A 19298-nucleotide genomic window follows, 5' to 3' on the forward strand; every position below is an offset into this window, starting at 1 on the left:
TGGGTACTGACTTGCTCTTAGATTTTTTTCTTGACCAGGATGCCTGCATCTGGAACACTTCCACCATTTGGGTTACAGAATTTCCTTCCTCCCTTTGCTAATTTTCAATGGAGCATCTTATCAAAGATCAGGATACACAGAACAGTACCTAAGACAACTCTCCAGGTGGCATAGCCCAGGATAATACTGACATTATATCACCATTAACAATGCTAATAGTTATCATCTGCCATCTGCTGGGAGTTCAGATAAGAGCCAGGCATGTCATGAAGATTTATAGCCATAGTTCTAGGTACAATTTACATTTTCGTGAGGGATAATTTAAGCCTGTGGTCACATCTAACTCAGGAAATAACTGTTGTAGTGTCTGTTTGTTCAGCCATCCATCAATAGATCAGTCAATTCATAGATTCATCCATCATCTATCCATCTATTCCCATTTGTACAATATCCATTTATGCAATAGTATTGAGTAGAATAATAGTGGTATAAGCAAAAGGCTGTGTAATGGTTGAAAAGGGTTATGTATTCTAAGAGATGTAAGGACCTCTGTGGAGGAAATATAGTCTCTAACCATGAAGAAGAGGTATTATAATTGGTTTATGAGCAAGATTCCACAGAGATATTATAATTTTATTTATTTTTGAGACAGATTCTTGCCATATAGCCCAGGCTATATGTGTTCATCCTGCCTGTGCCTCCCAAGTACTAGAACTATAAGCATATATTACCATGCCCACCTCTCCATAGAGATCTCTCTCTATATTTATCTTATTAGTTATTTGAGAATTTTGTGCGGTGTGTTTTGATCATATTCCCTCACCCTCTGTAACTCTTCCTAGATCAACTCCCACCTTCCCTATCCACTCAACTTTATGTCCTTCAAAAAAATATCCAAGGCCAATTTGTACTGTGCAAATATTCTTGGGTGTGTGGTTTTACAAGGAGTACACTCTTAGAGAAAAACTGACTCTGCTCCCAGCAGCTAACAATTCCCAATAGCTCCTCATCTTGGGATGGGATTTCATGCCCAGCTTCCCTCTCCATGCTGGGATTTGGTCTAGCTTGGGCTTGCACAGGTCTTGTGTATGCTGTCCCAACTGCTGTGTATTCATATGGACAGCTTTCTGCTATGCCAAAAAAATACTGTTTCCCTATAGTCATCCGGCACCTCTGGTTCTTACACTCTTTCTGCCTCCTCTTCTTCTAGGAGCACTTAGTCTTCGGAGGAGGAGGTACAGTATATATGTTTCATTTAGAGCTGAGCCTTCCACAGTCTCCTATTTTCCGTACCTTGGCCAGTTGGGAGGTCCATGTTAGTCACTATCTACTGCAAGTAGAAGCTTCTGTGATGAGAGTTGACAGATGTATTAATCTATGGCCATAATGATTAGTCACATTAATACCATATCTATTTAACAAAATAATAATAGTACATTCTCCCCAAGAGTCTATGACCTTTCTAGTCATAGGGTTTTTGCCTGATAATGGTGCCAGGTATAGGTTTACTCTTATGGAGTGTGAATAAAATTGAATCAAAAAGCAGTTGGTTACTTCAATGACATTCATGACACTTTTGCTCCAGTGGGAATGTCTTGCCAGGCCACTCATTAATGTAGCTTTACAGCTGGGTAAGAATGAATACTAGTTTTCTCCTCTGCTAGTATGAATAGCATTGTCCAGTACCATGAAAGCTAGCAAATAGGAATGAAGCTTCCAAGTCAGTACTAGCTTAATTGTTGCATGTTACAGCCGTCAAGGATGTGTGTCTTCAACAATAGTCCTCAAGTCCTAGAGGGTAGCCAAGAGCACTGGCAACAGTCTGTACTGTTTGTGGGGGTAGCGTAGGTCTATGAGACCTCAGCAGCCAACAGCCCACAATAAGTAACCTATTCCTGGTACTGGTCTCTTTGGTTAGCCTCTGGTCTCTTATAGAGGTATTGTCCTGGTATAGGGTACATTCATTCTCTCTCTCTCTCTCTCTCTCTCTCTCTCTCTCTCTCTCTCTCACATGTGTAAGTGTATACAGAAGTAGACTTCTATCTGAATTTTAAAAAAGACTTTAGGGCTATTTATCCCTCCCCATATTAACTGCTCTCCCTCCACCACTCCAATTTAACTCTTCCCATTCCATTATTCCCTATTAATACTTTTTATACCAATGTGTTCTGTCCCTATACCCTAGAAAGTCCCTCCCATGTCTCTTTAGTAGTTTTCTGAACTCTGTAGCCATTCCAAATGAAATACAAGTATCTGAAGACTCAAAACTAGCATCCATATATGAGAGAAAAATATGAGGTCTTTCTCATTTTGGGTCTGGGTTGCCTCACTGAGAATGATAGTTTTCATCTTCCATTTACTAGCAAATTTCATTTTTAACAGCTGAATAATATTCCATTGTGTAAATATGCCACTTTTTCCTTATGTATTTATTAGTTGGTAGACATCTATCCTGTCTCCACTCCATGGCTGTTATGAGTAGAGAAGCAATGAACATGGATGAGTGGGTATCTGTGTTAGGATATGGAGCCCTTTGTGGATATACTCAAGAGTGGTATAGCTGATCATATGATAGATCTATTTTCATTTACGAGGAACCTCCACACTTACTTCCATAGTCACTGTACCAGCGTGTATCCCCACTAGCAGTGAGTACGTGCTCTCCTGTCCTTACACCCAGACAGCACGTGCCACTGTTGGATCTCAGTCATTCTGACTGGGACAAGCTGAAACAAAAGCAGTTTTTCATTTGCGCTTCTCTAATGGCTAAAGATGCTGAACATTTTAAAAGATATTTCTTAACTATTTGTATGTCATCAGTTGAGAACTCTGTGTAGTTCTGTGCCCCGTTTTATAATTGAGTTGTTAGTTTCTTTATGTTAAAGTTTTTGAGTTACTTGTAGATTGTAGATATTAACGCTTTGTCAGATGGAACCCTTTGGGCTGCCTCTACCCACAAGTGATGGGATTTGCTGGATATTAACAAGAGAAGTGACAGAAAGGATACAAACTCACGGAAACTAAACAACCAAAATCAGGTGAAGGAAAAAAATTAACATTTCCTAGAACTGAATAGAAATACAGACACAGCATATAAAAATCTATAGGGCACAATTCATTCATTTATTCATTCATTTATTTATTTATTTTTAGCAATATCTGCCTTTTGCCACAAACCATTTGTGGTCAGTTGTGAAATACTTGAAGTGTAGATAAAGTATGGGAAAGGACAGCCAGATCATAATTTTAGAAAATATTTTACTGAACTATAGTTTTATTTTGCTTCTTCAATGACAGAAGTATATCTCTGATAGATTGATTAGGAGAATAATGCTCAATTTGTGAAAAATTACCAACATCATTTTTGTAGTAAATATTTTTAAAACTGGCGGGGAAGGGAGATGGCTCAGTGGTTAAGAGCACTGACTGATGTTCCAGTGAATCCAGGTTCAATTCCCAGGCTGTCAGGTTTCTAATCACACCAGACTAAAACAACAACAACAATAACAAACTGGTTACAGGTTTTTTTTTTTATACTATAATGTTCTAAACTAGGATGTGTTTGGGCAGAAGTGATTATAATGGGATGGGTCAATCCATGTGATTCACCTAATGGTTTTCTGATGCTCTAGAGTGACATCAAAGGGGTCCTTGGAGGAAATGAATTTTATATTTTTCTGGAAGTTAAAGAGTCTCAGGATGTAGTTGGGCACATAAGAATTGCCTGTGTTGATTGGGATGTTATTAATGTTGATGGGCTAGGGAAGTATCTCAGTGGGCAACAGTGTTTGTCATGCAAATATGAGGACCATAGTTTAGATTCTCAGAACTCAGGTGGTAAACAGATTGACTGTATGGCTAGTATGTAATCCCATCTTGTGGGAATAGAGACAGGGGACCCTTGGAAGTAGCTGTCTACACTAGCCTAATCAGTCATCTGGATACAAATAAGAGAACATGCCTTAACATATAAAATGGAGAGAAATTGAGAAAGGCACCTGATGTCAACCTATGGCACCCACATGCATGCCCACATGCATACACATGTGCACGTGTGTGTACGCGTGTGCGCACACATACATACCACACATACATATATTAGCCAAGAAAACACAATGATTGTGCTAAATTTTGTCTAGTCATGGACAGTTTTCAGTTGTATACTTTAACATTATCATTGTAGATAGAGGTGGCAGTGTGAGGAAATGGCACTATGGATGCCACGTTATGAGTGAAGTCAGAGAATCCAGAGTGATCATACCCAAGGTCATGAAGGAGTCTATAGATGGAATCCAAATCATAGCTCATTGTTATCTTCTGATGTCTGGCCAGTTTCTTCCTCATGATGAAACCCAGTTGATTTAGTGTGGATCTGCTGTGCACCCTTGACGTCCCCCTAGGAAGAGAATAGTTTTTCTTAACTCCTATTAGTAGTATTTCCAACAACTGTAATTGTGAGAACAGCATTTAGTATGTGTGTAGCTATTCTGGACCTACTGATAAAGATTCCATCAGACTTACTAATGATAAATGTTAATCTTTTTTAAAAAGAAGAGGAATTTGGCTATAAATTTCTTCAGTGAACATGAATTATCAGTTTCTTTTTTTTTTTTAATAAAAAAAATTGTATTTACTTAGAAGCATTCAGAATGTCAACAAAACAGCTGCAATTTTTTTTTGCAATTACAGAGTGGTATTCAGTTAACAGGACAACAATTATCTTCGTATAAGCTGCATCAGAGACAACTGAAGATGAAAAAAAAAACAAAAAAACAAAAAATAAAAACAAAAACAAAAAAAAAAACCTACCGTCCCCATATATAACTAATTTGTGCTGTGCACCAACAAGGACCTGCTTTAAATTTCCATGCCAATTTACAACCCCCAGACTGTACCAGGCAAGGTTAGTGGCTCTTGAGAATACCACCAGGACAGGGCTATCTGAAGACACATTCGGTAGTGTGTTAACTATACAAAAAAAGACACTGTACAGTTTAAAAACAAATCTTACACAGCCTTACATTTCAATTTTTTTCTTTAAAAGGAGTGAGTTGTGTACAGGGGGGTTAAATGCTTTATAGACAAGAAAAAAAAACTGCGCTAGAACCAACTTATTCATCATCATCATCTTCTTCTTCATCTTCGTCTTCCTCTTCTTCCTCCTCTTCCTCATCCTCTTCATCCTCCTCCTCATCTTCCTCTTCCTTCTTTTTCTTGCTCTTTTCAGCCTTGACGACCCCCTTCTTCTTCGCCGCATCGGGTTTTCCTTTAGCTCTGTAGGCAGCGATATCCTTCTCGTACTTCTCCTTCAGCTCGGCAGCCTTCTCGTAGGGCTGCTTGTCGTCCGCAGCGGTGTTGTTCCACATCTCCCCCAGCTTCTTCGCCACGTCCCCGATGGACAAGCCGGGGTGCTCTCCTTTGATTTTGGGGCGATACTCAGAACAGAACAAGAAGAAGGCCGAAGGAGGCCTCTTGGGTGCATTGGGGTCCTTGAACTTCTTTTTGGTCTCCCCTTTGGGGGGGATGTAGGTTTTCATTTCTCTCTCATAACGAGCCTTGTCAGCCTTTGCCATGTCTTCAAATTTCCCCTTTTCTTTAGCAGACATGGTCTTCCACCTTTCTGAGCACTTCTTCGAGAACTCTGAGAAGTTGACAGAAGCATCCGGGTGCTTCTTCTTGTGTTCCTCCCGGCAAGTTTGCACAAAGAATGCGTATGAGGACATTTTGCCTCTCGGCTTCTTAGGATCTCCTTTGCCCATGTTTAGTTGATTTTCCTCCGCGAGGCACAGAGTCGCCCAGTGCCCGTCCAGCTCGCGCTTGCCCCGGCGCTGTCTCTATGGAGCTCAGGGTACTGCAATGGCTGTCTTATCAGTTTCTTAACCTAGTCTTTAATTAAAGAAACTTAAAACCATTTCGGGGATGGTTCCTGAATTAACTTTCGCTTTTATGCCTTTGTGTAATGTCTTTACTGATCTTATGTGTTGATCTATTTAGGCCATTATAGTAAAATGACATTGACAGGGTCACTTTCAAACAGAAATGCAACTCTAGAGTCTGCAAAGTCCAATGTCAAGGTTCCTACAGATTCTTTGAGCTTTTCTTCTTAGCTTATAGGTGTTCCTCTTGCTGTTCTTCACATGGTGGGAGGAACAAGGAGTGTTTCTTGGGTCTGTTACATGAAGACATTTTAGTGAGCGCTCCCTCTAATGAGCTAATCACCTCTCAAAGCTCTCACCTCTTAATATGATTGCTCGGTGCTTAGGTTTCAGTGTATGAGTTTTGTGGGAACACAAATCATTTAGACCATAAAAGATGCTATTTCATGATAATCCTGAGGCTATCTTCTTGATTCTTTCTACCTACAGCCTCCCTTTCACTGGTGCTACTTTGGGGGGTGTTGTTACTTGTTGTCTAAGGGACAGCAGAATTAGTCACAACGTCTAGAACTCACCATGTTATGCTGAAATAATCTTCACTCCATATGAGCTCCATAAGGCAGCAGATGCCCACTATGGTAAACAGATAGTTTGTTGAATCTGCAAAGTTCATTGTGGAATCAAACTTTTATACAATGGCTCTTCAAATTGGTAATTCCTGGGGACCTCCTGGTATATCTGACCCAAGGCTCCATTTTTGTACATCACATTTACCTGGCCTTGTGAGAGTGTTCCACAGCCCTGTGATGTAATTATCAATGATAAGATGGTAAGATGGGATATGTCTGGTTTCCATCATGCTTACATTGTGCTTACTCTTGCTTCCCTATAGGTCAGAGGAAAGTATTTGACCTTCCTTTTGGGAGCTGCCTGTTTCGCAGTGATGTATATGACAATGGATCTTCATTTCTCTATGATAACTGCACAGTGTGCACTTGCAAGGTAAGGGGCTCTAAGAGGCTGTGGCATAACCCAACAAGCTTGGATTACAGTGGAATTGTAGGCAAATGTGATAGCATTTTGTTCATCAGGAGGAATCATTGTTGATGCCATTTGAAGAATATAATCATACTCAAGGTCACAGAGGAGATGTGGAGTCTGTTCTAAGCATTCTCTATAGTCAGACAAATATAGATGGCCCTGTTCTAGGGCTACACCTATCTGAAATAAATTCTGTAGCATACTTAATAATGAAAATAACTTTAATTGTATTCAAGAGAAGAAATAGGCATGGCTTTATAGTTCACTACAGAGATAAACGGATCAATTTCAAAGCCCATGGATATTCTTGTGAGGTGATGCCCACCTTCCATGGTTTGCATGATCCTGTGCTAAACATACAACTCCCTCTATGTACACTGCTTTATGTAAACACACAGAGCATCTCCTTGTGAACTTAGTCTCCATGCCCATGACTTCACATCTATACTGAAATCTCACAGGCCACAGCTTTCTCTTGGAAATTGAAATTGAGCCTTTGCTGAAACATGTCACCTTCTCACCACCTCTTGTTTAAGGAACAGCCCATCAGTCCACAAATGGGAGCTAGTTATGCTAGTATTTCCATCACTTTGGGTCTCAAGGAATCTTTGAGACATCATCAGGCAATGAGTCCTATTTTAGCTAGAATACTAGAGTGAATACTTTTCCTGAAAGTGGTGGGCTTATCACAATGTGAGTCTGTAGACGTTTTTGGGAGAGTGGATACTTATGGAGTCAGCCATGTCTTAATTACTGTTCTATTGCTGTGAAGAGACACTATGACCAAGGCAACTCTTATAAAAGCATTTGATTGCAGACTTGCTTACAGTTTCAGAGGGTAAATCCACTATCATCACAGTGGGAAGCAGTAGCTGAGAGTTTTACAACCTGATCTATAGGCAGCAGGGGTAAGGAGACAGGGCCTGGCAGGGCTTTTTAAACCTCAAAGTCCACCCCCAGTGACACACTTCCTCCAACAAGGCCACACTCCCTAATCCTTCTGATTTTTCTCAAACTCTGGACTAAATATGCAAATATATGAGTCTTGGGGGGGAGGATGCTCTCATTTAAGCCACCAAAGATGGCATTCATTGGGATAACCAATATCACTTTCTGTCTGTAGGGCTTCCCTCTCCAGCAGCCTCATCCTGTGATCTTCCTAATTTCTAGGGAAGGTGCAGGAAATCTGAACAAGCTCTGTTCATTTAGAAAGTGAAAGAAGAGCAGGAAGAAGGAAATGCATTGGTCCACAGTGATCTGGGATTTCTTGTCCCCTGAGGAAGTATGTTGAACATGAAGTTATAGACCAGTAGAAGCAGGACTGGGAGTGTGCCACATCCTCATCTGCTACAGACATTAGTCAGGAAACATGTTCTGAAGCGGATGAAATGTTTATTGCACCACATTAAAGCATGGTGCTAGGAGAGTACAATGTGGAGCCATTGTAGGTTGTTAGAGGAGGCCTGTGAAGGATGCCTAGGAGGGGTGAAAGTCATTTTTAATTTCTAGTCTGCCTTTGGGTCTCCAGGACTCTACAATGGTGTGTAAGAAGAAGTGCTCCCAGCCTGGTGTCTGTGACAATGATGGGGATGCCTGTTGTGAAGAGTGTCTCCTACGAGTACCCCCAGATGATGTCAAAGTATGCAAGTTTGGCAGCAAGATTTTCAGGGTATGTATGCCATCACAAGTGTCATGAGCTGTGGGAGCCATTATACCATAATGGCCATTAAAATGTTCCAGTTTTATGTAATCTATACATTTAAAAACACACATGTATATTTGATATATTAATTTACACGTGTGTGTGTGTGTGTGTGTGTGTGTGTGTGTGTGTGTGTATGTGTGTGTGTTAAAATCAAGGACCTGGAAGACTCTAAATGTGTCAGTGTTATTGCTCTTTCTATGTGATCAACCAGTGCCTGAAGCTCAGCTGAGCAAGCCACATGGCTGGTGTGGTTATGGTGCTCAATTGCCCGAGAACATCTTGTTCACTTGAGGATGCTCAGTGCACCTTGTCAAGATCATGACCATGGACAGATCCTGATAGGTCTATTATTGATTAGATGCTTTCAGCAACATTCTGCAGATTTCTTTAAACAATTGGCTCACTTCAAGGTGTTCAGATGAGGATGCTTACAATGTAAGTGACCAGCATAAGTTTGAGAGTCCAACTCCACAGTATTCAAACACTTGCTTACTGGCCATCCAACTCTGCCTGAAGTGTGCTCTACATTGTTTTCTGGTGATCTTAAGTGGAGTACTAACCATTTAACTTCAGGAAGCAGGTACTAGCTTAGTTCAAACTGCCTTCCCTCTCTTATTTAGCATGTTTTCCTTAAGGATGAGAGAGAGAGAGACTCTGTATCAAAGACATGCTTGATGACAGCCGGATGCATCTAGACCCTTAACATCATGTCAGATGTGGAGGCTCCCCCAGGCTGCCAATCCACTGACATGATTGAAGACAGGTCTAGATTCTTATGGACCCTGCAAGAGAGAAGACAATGAATTGTGCCCATCGGAGGGGTCAGACAGAGAGTTTTCAGGGCCACTCATTTAAAATCCTCTTTTTTCAAAGCCGTCACTTGTCCCTAGAACACCAAGATAAAATAAACTCCTCTTATGAGAGTGCTTTGGACAAAACACTTTGAAGTCACTTTATAAAAAGGTATCTTTTAGTACCTGGGGCTTAAAGTACTTTACAGAGACTATGAGCCCTGGGAACATTTGTGCATAGAACATTGATAAGTTCAATGCCCTTTGAAGACAGGTTTAGTTAGTTCTCTCTCTCTCTCCTAAAAGGAAGCAGAGGGTGGGCAGTCCTTAAAATATCTTCAAAAACTGAGAAGTGAGAGGATGCACCAAAGATCTTGAATCCACGGGCCTGGAAAGGAATCCTCATTTTGTCCTCAGATCTGCCTGATCTTTCAGATTTGTCTGATCTTTCCAACTTCAGTATGTCTCTGCCTCATGTGTTCTGGATCAGCACCTGCTAACTGCATGCTATAAATCCAGTGAGCCCAATACATTTATCAAGTATCAACACATTGTGTCTAAGCAAGAATCTAGTCTTTAGAAATGTGTTCCAAAATGCTAGCCTGCATTTTCGGAGGAGAGTGGTAGACAGGCAATGTACAAGCTATGCGTGTCTCTAGGGCTGGTCTGTCTGGGCTCTGTGTGTTCAGATGGCTGCTGACCAGGTATCTGCCTGGCCGATGTTTGATAATTTTTGTACTTTTCAAATCCTGGGTGGGTTAGGGGCATAGCACACCTGGGCTTATATCACCATGCCTAAACATCTCAGTTAACTGTGATGCCTGAGATAGCAAGTATTTCAATCTCATTAAACAGAGGAAAGTTAAGATTTTGTTCATAAATCATGTAGGGAAATTTATACTTCCTTGTCTTCCAGGGTGCAAGTAGAAAAACACATGAGCACATGAGGGGTGAGATGCAAACATGACTTGGTTAGATACAGAAAAATCCTCCACATTTTTGGAGCAAGATTCTTTCACCCCCCAAACACACAATGCCTGAAATCTTCCCTAACCCCCATGTTAAGTTGATTACATATAGAGGCCCCAGAGTCACTTGGGCTAAGCTGTGTGGCTCAGGCAGGGTAGGCATGCTCTTCTCAGTCAGGACGTTGTAACCCACTGGCTCAGCTCCTGCAACCCCCACCTGATAGCAGAATCTTGTGCTGTGTCCCACAGGATGGAGAGATGTGGTCCTCTGTCAACTGTAGCATTTGTGCTTGTGTGAAGGGGAAGACGGAGTGTCGCAAGAAGCAGTGCATTCCTGTCAGCAGCTGCCCACAGGTATGCTGGGAACTCGGCTCTACTTTCTCGTTACCTTCAGAAATGCACAGCCCATGCCATTTTCTGCAAAGACCGTCAGGCAGTCTGAAGGCTTACAGATACCCAGCAGCTGTAGCCTCTTGTACAGCTTCCCGACTCCTTCTTGTCATCCCCACCTGGAGTCTAGCATTGTGTGACAAAACTCGTTTCTGGTTCTTGCTGCAGTCTGCCCACCTTCGACTGGCTTCTCCTGCTCTTGCTGCCTAGACCTTGTTTGCTGTTGTTGAATTCTCCACTTAACATCACAACTATGTTTCACGGCCCCTTCTTCTTTCTTTTTCCCTCTCACATCTCAGCTTTCTCCTCAGAGCCATGATAGTATGTGGTTGTTTAATAGTAAATTCCCCAGGAGGATTTCCTTGCCTTGCAGAAGCCCCAACCTCTCTGCAGAAAATTCCTCTCTAGCCCTGGCCTTCACTGGAGCCTCACATGGAAATAGCATCCTTATGGAAATACCTCTTTTCAAAAGCCCACAGCCCGGAGCCTTGAATAAAGCTGCCATTCTCTTCGGAAGCGTGGGCTCCATTGAATTCACCTCAGCAACTCGAAACCTTTCAAGGCTTTGTACGTTTTGGGAAAATGTCAAACCTATTCAGTACCTTCTAGTGAATGAAGAAAACATATCTATATATTCAGAACATGTCCTCTCTTCTCTGTTATAGAAAACTTTTAATTTTATTCACATCTGTTATTATTATAAACAAAAAGTTGCTGTTTTTACTTGAGTGCCAAATGAGGCACAAGAAAACAACAGCTGTTGCCATTGCACAACTGAGTTGGGGGGAGGGGACAAGAGGAAAAAATCCCCTAATTAGTCTTGCTTTAAAAAGCCTCAGACATAAAACTGAAAACTTCCCATAAAAGAAAAAAAAAAGTAGGTACAATAAGCAGACTTGAACACGGGCTGCTTATAAATATTCATTGGGAAAAATGGAATCACACCATTTCTGCCAGTCCTCGGGGAACCCTCACTGCTAATGAACTCTCCCAGCACATGGTAGTAATAATGGGCTTCCTTATTCTATAAGACAAAACCAGGAAGCAGTGCCAGCCTGGTGGCTGGAGTAGCTCGCCTGAGCAGGCAGACCACTGTGGAGTTGCCAGCTTCACTCCAGCTCTGCCGCTGGGAGTTGGGTCGGTGGTTTCTGCCGGGAGGCCACGGCTCCGGTGCCGGCATCTTGCTGGTGATCTCGCTGTGTGTACCACACTCAGGCCGGGAATGGCCATCCCTCCCAGGAAGGCCTGTGCCCAGCCCAGCCCCCTCTGCAGTTGCTCGTCAGTGCCCTGGCTTGGCTGTGGCCTCCAGAACCACCTTTTTGTTTCCAGGCACCCTTCCAACCTGTGTTCCCCTTCACGCTCCCCCTTCTCAGAGCCAGCACAAGGTCTTTGGAAGATAGTTTAGCTCTACCATGAAATCCTTTAAAAAGAAAAGACAGCAGTTTATTTCACCTTCCCATCATTGACTGACTGGGGAAATTAAAAAAAAAAAAGATACTAAAATTAGAAAACTAGAAAGAGTCTGTGTCCCCTGCTACATCCTTCTCAGTTACCACACCTCTCTCTCCCCGTCCAGGAGGCTATGGCTGTGTTCCCTGTATGCCTTCCTAGGTAATTCCCCGGGCTCTGGGAGTCCCAGTGGGGATGGGTGAGACCAGCCACTCACCATCTTCTCAGTATCATCCATGTATATTGAGGTCTTTTCTGTGTCACAGAAATAGCCTCCTTCCCCCAAGACTTCTCTGCTGAGGTAGGTGCTGAATAGACCCTTCTTCCAGATGAGGCTACAGCGTGTCCAGTTTCAGCTCATTCCACACAGCCCAGGCTGTCTGACCTCACAGTTTGGGCTTTTTTCGTTTCCCACTAAGTTACTAACAGGAGCAGCTCGACTTTCATTTTCTGAACAAGGGAAATGGCAGTGTCTGCTGAGATACAGACGGACGGAATCACCCCATCACACTTGGATAGAAAGAAACTTGGCCTTAAACCCTCTATTCCAGTGGGGCAGGGTGCCTCGGTCCAGCCTCTGGGGAAATCATTCCATGGGACTGGGCTGATGATCTTCTTTGGCTTTGTCCTTGAGAAATTAAATGAGATCCCCTATGGCAGTGGTTCTTAATCTGTGGGATGTGATATCTTTGGCGGCGGGGTGGTGGTGGTGGTGGTGTCAAAGGACCCTTTCACAGGTGCTGCCTATCAGATATTTAATAACAGTAGAAAAATTAGCTATAAAGTAGCAATGAAAGTAATTTTGTGGTTAGGGGTTAGCACAACACAAGCAACTATGTTAAAGGTTTGCAGAACCCTTTATTATAGCCTGAGAACCACTGCCCTATGGCATTGCAGAGTTTAATGTGTCATTGTAAGCTTAGTTGATGAAGAAATGAAAAAGACATGGCTATGGTTCTTCAGTAGCAAAATGCCATCTAAAAAGCCAACGGGATTATTTATTTTGAAGATATTCAAGCCGGCTTTGCACACCACTCTCCAGCAGTGAATGAGCTGAGCTGAGCTGTGGGCCTCTGCCCTGGGTCTTGGGCCACCTCTCAGTGCGCTTGGCTCCCTTGTTCTCTGTAAAAAGGAGATGAAATCATCTCTACTCAGAGTGTCGCTGTGAATTTCAAATGAGATGAAGCGTGTAGTACACGCAGCAGTCTGTACTGAATGCAAACCATACAATAGGTCTTGAAGAACTGTGGCATAAAAGTCTGCTAAAAAAACGTAGCCTGTGGTGCCACAGGAAACGAAGTTGACATTTTGTTCCTATCGCCCGGTGCTGCATGGCACCAGCTTCTTCACCTATGGAAGGGGATATGCTCAGCTCAGAGAGATTTTGCACTTCTTAGTAACAATGATGATCATATCATTAAGCCTTAAAGCTTAGCTCATTAAATCCTCATAAGTAACCCAAGGTCACATGCATGAGTGGTTCCTTGAATGTTAATCTGCTTCCATATTTCTTCTTCCCTGTGATTAATCACTGAGTCAGAGATAAGAAAAGGCCATTCTCCGACACACGCCTGCAGAGTATGCTTCCTTCTTTAAATGTCACAGGTATTAATAAAAATGAAAAGACATTTGACTAGGAAGTGGCACTGCATTTCCAGAGTGGGGATGGAAAATTATTCCATACTACAGAGCTCTCCGCTTCACTGCCTGCGATTGCAGAGCAGTGAGTTAGCATGGATGAGTTTGATCTGCAGTGCACAGTGTCCATAGGACACCTGCATCCTGAACTTGGATTATAGGGTTCAGGGGAGCTTGTCGAGCCCAGCATGAAGAAGGCTGTGCTAGTATGGGCAGAGTGGCAGTGGTTCCCGTGTGTGTGTGTGTGTGTGTGTGTGTGTGTGTGTGTGTGCACTTGACTTCTACAGGGCTTGATTTGGCTATCAGTGAGAAAGCTGTATCCAGGCTGTCTCCATCTTCCTTCCAGTTGAGAAAAATCATACCATACTTTGAGGTATCCTGTTTCTTAAAGGATAAAAACAGGAAAGCTTTTTGCAATGATTTTGCCTGGCCTGAGAACCTGATGCTTGAAAGTTCATTTTTTTTTTTTTTCTGCTGCCATCATCACCACCAAGTCTGGGCTGATGTTGTTGGTTTTTCTGGTATTAGATTTTTGAGAAGAGATTTCTCCTCAGCAGACCACTTTTTAACATTGAATTTTGGTGTTTCTTTTTTCCCCTTCCTGACCAGGGTAAAATTCTCAACAGAAAAGGATGCTGTCCTATCTGCACTGAAAGTAAGTTCATTCTTTGGAAAAATGTGCTCTTAATATTTGTTTGACACTTGGTGATGAATAGGAAAAGCTGGTGTGAGTTTTCTATAGACATGATTCTGTAGGTGTGAGATGGGCTCATCCACCTTTCCCCCAGGCACCTGGAATCAGCTGTCTGTCATCCTTTCACAGAAGCTGGATTGAGACCAGTGTGGATATCTCCACCAGAATCTGCTGTTAGGAGAACTCAGGAAGATAAATTGTTAGATGGAGTTTTAAAGAAGAACAGATAACTTAATGAACATTGGAAACTGCTAATAGCATTTGCAGTCCTTTGGGCTAGGATAATGATGGCCAGTAAAGCCAGACATCTATAATCTCTCAGGGATTTACTTCCTCTCTTTATACCACCAAACAACTGCACTTCCTCCTCTCTCCCCCACCCCCTCACCCTTTTTCTTGGGCACATCCGATATTGCTGATGGCAATGGGTTTTCATCCTGACACTTTTAGCTGAGTTCTTGAAGGGTCTATCTTATTAAGTCTTGAAGTTTGAGAGCCATCTGAGGCTGCTCTATCAATCTCATGGGCAGAGCATTGTGCTTGGCTCAACATTAGCCCCATATGGGGACTTCTGCCTACATCTATTAGAAAATCACTGTGTTAGTTAGTCCTGAAACACACCTGGCTTCGAGACAGCTTTCTGAAGTACACTATTGATATAGTGGTGTTAGAAATATATTGTCACGTTATTTCAGATGCATGGTGGCAGTATTAGCAAAGCCAGGAAATTGAAGCAGCTTTCATATGGAAACAGGTTTGTTGCTTTTATTTATCTGAAATCAGAGTTTATATTGCTCCAAGGAACCCTGGTTTTCCCTCCTTTGACTATTTAATTTCCTCTGATAACATATATACATAAATATATGTCATTTTATATCTATATGAAATTACACATGGAAAGCTGCTATATGTTAATGTATAATATGTTAATGCTCATGTATATATTTCTTGTGTCTAATAGATATTGTTATTTTTAAAGATACCATGAAACTTTACAATGGATGAAACTCCTTATTGAATTAGCAAAAAAATAAGTTATGGATTTAATAAAAGAACTTTCCTTTGAAGATAATGAAGTCATAAACTAGCTCAAAGGAGGCTGATGATGCATGACAGTAGATTCAGAAATTAATGCAGAAAGAAGGAAGAGGCAGCTATGATTAACACATGAGTGATTCAAAAGCACGTGCATGAACTGTTCCCCTTAGCCATCCTCCAGAGACTCTTTATGGCTGGTTCAGAGGCTGCCTTCAGCTTCATCCCCGTCTGTATGAGCAGTCTCCAGGTTGCACTGATGACATTTTCCTTTATAGCCATGTCAGTGGATGTACACAGTTCTCTTTAGTGTGGATAACGAAGCAGAGAGAGACTAGATGAAGGAGAGACCAGCCTCACAGGGACACCTGATATTTTGCAGTTCACCTCTTCCATTTGCATGGCACAGATGTGGCACATCTCCCGATTCTCTGGTTATCAGCCGCACAAGAACATGGACTTTGCACAGAAACAACTCAAATCTGGAATTGCCCTCATTTCTAAGAGTCAAAATGGTGATTAGTGACATATTTGCAAGGAAAGCTAGATTTTACTAGTTTATCCATCATGAGCTAGCCTCTCCATTTCTAGAAGTCTGGGGATAAAAAGAAAAGGGGAAAAGAGAAGACAAAGGACAAGAATTTGTAATCAGTCATATCAAGTGCTGTGTTACATGAAGCACCTGAATGATGTGTCCCTTCCATCACCCAGGGAGACAACCAGAGAAAGCCACCCAGCTGGAGGGGCACCGGGAGGCCCCAGGCTGCACCTGCACCTGCAGGTCCGAGCTGGAAGCCTGCAGGCATGCGGTTCCCGGCCCAAGTCTGACTTATATCACCAGATGGCTACTTCTCAATTCCCCCTGGTGTTCTTCCCATCTGGTTACCCTCGCTTGCTCTCCAGCAGTTCTTCTGTCACTGCTGTAAAACACGTTCTCCTCGGCAAGGCTCGTTTGTTCAGATCCAGTTAAGAGATGGGATAGCTTCCAATCTTTTAGGCAATGCCCGGCTTTCCATACTGCACCCAGGTAGACTTTTCCTGATGTCCCTTAGCGATGGCCCGAAGACCTCCTACTTTGAAATTCCTTTGTTATTATATCCAAGATCTGGAATAAACCTTTGGGCTCATTCTTTCCTCTTCTTATTAGTTATAAAACCTCTTCTGGCATGCAGGTTTCTAGAGTGGGAAACCAAGGCCAAAACATCAAGCTCAGGCTAGTGTTTTCTGAAACTAAAAGACTCCAGGGTTTTCAACCTTTGTTATAGTGACAGTCCCGTCAGCTTTGCTTTAGGAATGGCCTGTGTGTTGCAGAGTATTTAGCAACAACCTTTCCCTCAAAGTGACAAGCATCTCTAGACATTGTCAAACGGTCCTCGAGGTCAGCCAGGGATGCTCCAAACAGGGCAAGCTGCCCCCGTAAATGCAGAGATGAACACCCGTGAGACTAGCAACAATGACCTACTGTCAGTACCTGCTGACTCAGCACAGGAGGAGCATGAAACGAAGTCGACCTTTTGCTAGCCTAAAATCGAAAGGCCAGTGCCTCTGGGTTTATTGACTATGTTTTTATGTTTTAATTCCCCGAGCTTGCAAATAGTTATGAAGACACAACCTGACTGCTTAAAAACTACTGTCATTGCTTTTCATTGCTCGGAAGTGGGGAAGAAAATGCAGGCTACATTTAACAGCATGCATAAGCTTACTTCTGTGCTCACTGTCTATAGTCATACTTCCATTTTGAATTATTCAACATATGCATATGGATGTTCCTTTTAATATATTCTGTAAGGAGTCAAGACTATATACCTCCACAAATGCATACATGCATACATTCATACAGAAGTGAAACTGATTACAGCTCCCAGATACTCAAAGATGCATTTTTACTGTAGATGTTAAATAAATGATGGATTATGTCGGGCAGTGGTGGCACCACATTGCCTCTCACTGAAATCCTACAGAATTTCTTCCTGCCTTGGTTTGTCTTGGGTCTGAGCAGAGTTTGAGATCTTTTTTTCCAGCAAAGAGGAAACAAAATAAATGTTTTGCGGGTCTTCTCTGCACACGTCAGTTACAGAGCAACTTTGTTGTGTAGGTAGAAGCATTTGCAAGGACAGGAAGGCATTGTCCTCTCCACGTCTGAACAATGAGTGAGGTCGATCTGAAGAGGCAATGGGGGTTCTATTCACATGGGGGGTCCTCCTAGAATCAGGCCCGAGGACAGTCTAAAAAGCATAGTTGCCTCCTAACAACTCGAGACATACTATTTTCCTTTCCAACAGAAAGAATTGAATTTGGTTTGGATGATTTACTTAAAGTAAAATATTTGAAGTGGGCTAAAGAAACTCCATAAAACTTTTGGCAAAAGTGCTTTCTTGCCAAGGTATGAGGCTGTAGCTGGAAGGCGATCTCTCTTTGCTTGGCTGAGTGTCATGTGACCATGAATTAGATGCCAGGAAGCATCAGAACTCAGGAGGGCCACTCTGCTTTTCCTTGTAGCACTTGGTTTATGTGAAATGTTCTTTTATGGTGTGCTGGCAAAGAGTGGATTGAATCTTGACCTCACCAACCCACAGAGACCAGAACCAGATAAATTCTATGCTGGCAGCAGTTCTGTTTTCAAACTTGGAAATAATACTTCAGTGTCAAAGTTTTCACTGATAAGCGAGGTGTGTGGAGGTGTGTGGAGGAAGGTGGTGTTGGGGTGCAACTGAGAAATTGGTTATGAGAGAAGTTAATCTCTTAATCAGGTCAGAGGCATCCAAAGGCCTTAGGACATGGTCATCTACCCCCAGGTCTCACACATTACTTACACCCTTCACTTACCTCATACTCAGCCTGAGGCACCCCTGACCCAAAATGCAAGCATGCGATTTGTAACACTGAGCCTGGCAGGGTCTACTGAGCACATATGTACATATGATTGAAATAACCTCAAACACATATCCCATAAGTCACAGGAAATACTGATTTTCATCAGCTCAGGGTGCTGGTACTGGGTGGGGGAGGGTGCACAGTTGATAGGTGATTCTTTAAGCCCACCCCAAGGGGTTAGTTGCTAGCTGTGTGGAGGTCACTGGACTTGCACTAGCTCATAGTGGGCCCTGGGCCTGCTGCCTGTACCCACCGCAGCTCGCTGCAGAATTTACCCCAGCTGGTTTTGTTGGCAAGTGTCTCTACCCTAAACGTGTTGGATGCCTGGTGCCTTTTTCTATGTCCTAGTAAACAGTGAGTATAGGAGGACAACCAGGAGACCAATTTCATTTTGGGGAGGGGGGGCATGATGCATGATGAAAGAGTGATCTTGGAGCTTAGCATATGAAAAATCTCCATGGAGAGAGCCTCTGCAAATCAGTAATTCCGTGTTTGAGCAAGAGTTCTTGCCTCTGGGACTCCAGTTCTCTCAGCCCTTGGAGTCTGTCCTCAGCCCAGGCAAGCAAGGAAATTGGACACCAGGCTCAGGAGGCTTGCAGAATAAGAATCTGTGGTGTCGACTTTAGCCCTGCCAGGGATGCGCTAAGAGGCTTGCAGAATAAGACTCTGTGGTGTCGACTTTAGCCCTGCCAGGGACGCGCTAAGCTTAGTAGCCACTGAAGTTTCTGCTAGTGCGTGTGGGGCTGGCTTTGACACCTCCTGAAGCTTGCCTGGCAGGCTGGTGGGAAGTACAGCCCCTCATGCCAACAGTGGTCCTGTGGAGAGCCCACACAGGAG

At 42.8% G+C, this 19298-nt stretch overlaps 2 protein-coding genes across 4 annotated transcripts in view; one reads left to right on the forward strand and one right to left on the reverse strand.

The window, feature by feature from the left end:
- The window catches only part of Bmper (BMP binding endothelial regulator), a 258564-nt gene that overhangs the window by 138695 nt on the left and 100571 nt on the right, over window positions 1-19298 (forward strand). For all 3 annotated transcript variants that reach the window (XM_052754938.1, XM_052754927.1, XM_052754931.1), the window contains exons 8-11: window positions 6769-6878; window positions 8446-8586; window positions 10631-10735; window positions 14468-14513. In XM_052754938.1, coding sequence (XP_052610898.1) covers window positions 6769-6878; window positions 8446-8586; window positions 10631-10735; window positions 14468-14513 — 402 coding nt within the window. The remainder of the gene's footprint in view (window positions 1-6768; window positions 6879-8445; window positions 8587-10630; window positions 10736-14467; window positions 14514-19298) is intronic.
- LOC128120740 (high mobility group protein B1-like) lies at window positions 4991-5827 on the reverse strand. The gene has a single exon (XM_052754945.1). The coding sequence runs from the start codon at window positions 5757-5759 to the stop codon at window positions 5112-5114; it is 648 nt and encodes a 215-aa protein (XP_052610905.1). The 5' UTR covers window positions 5760-5827; the 3' UTR covers window positions 4991-5111.

The sequence above is a fragment of the Peromyscus californicus genome, unplaced genomic scaffold (genome assembly GCF_007827085.1).
Source record: "Peromyscus californicus insignis strain IS unplaced genomic scaffold, ASM782708v3 Scaffold_11__1_contigs__length_118956290, whole genome shotgun sequence".
Classification (NCBI taxonomy): domain Eukaryota; kingdom Metazoa; phylum Chordata; class Mammalia; order Rodentia; family Cricetidae; genus Peromyscus; species Peromyscus californicus.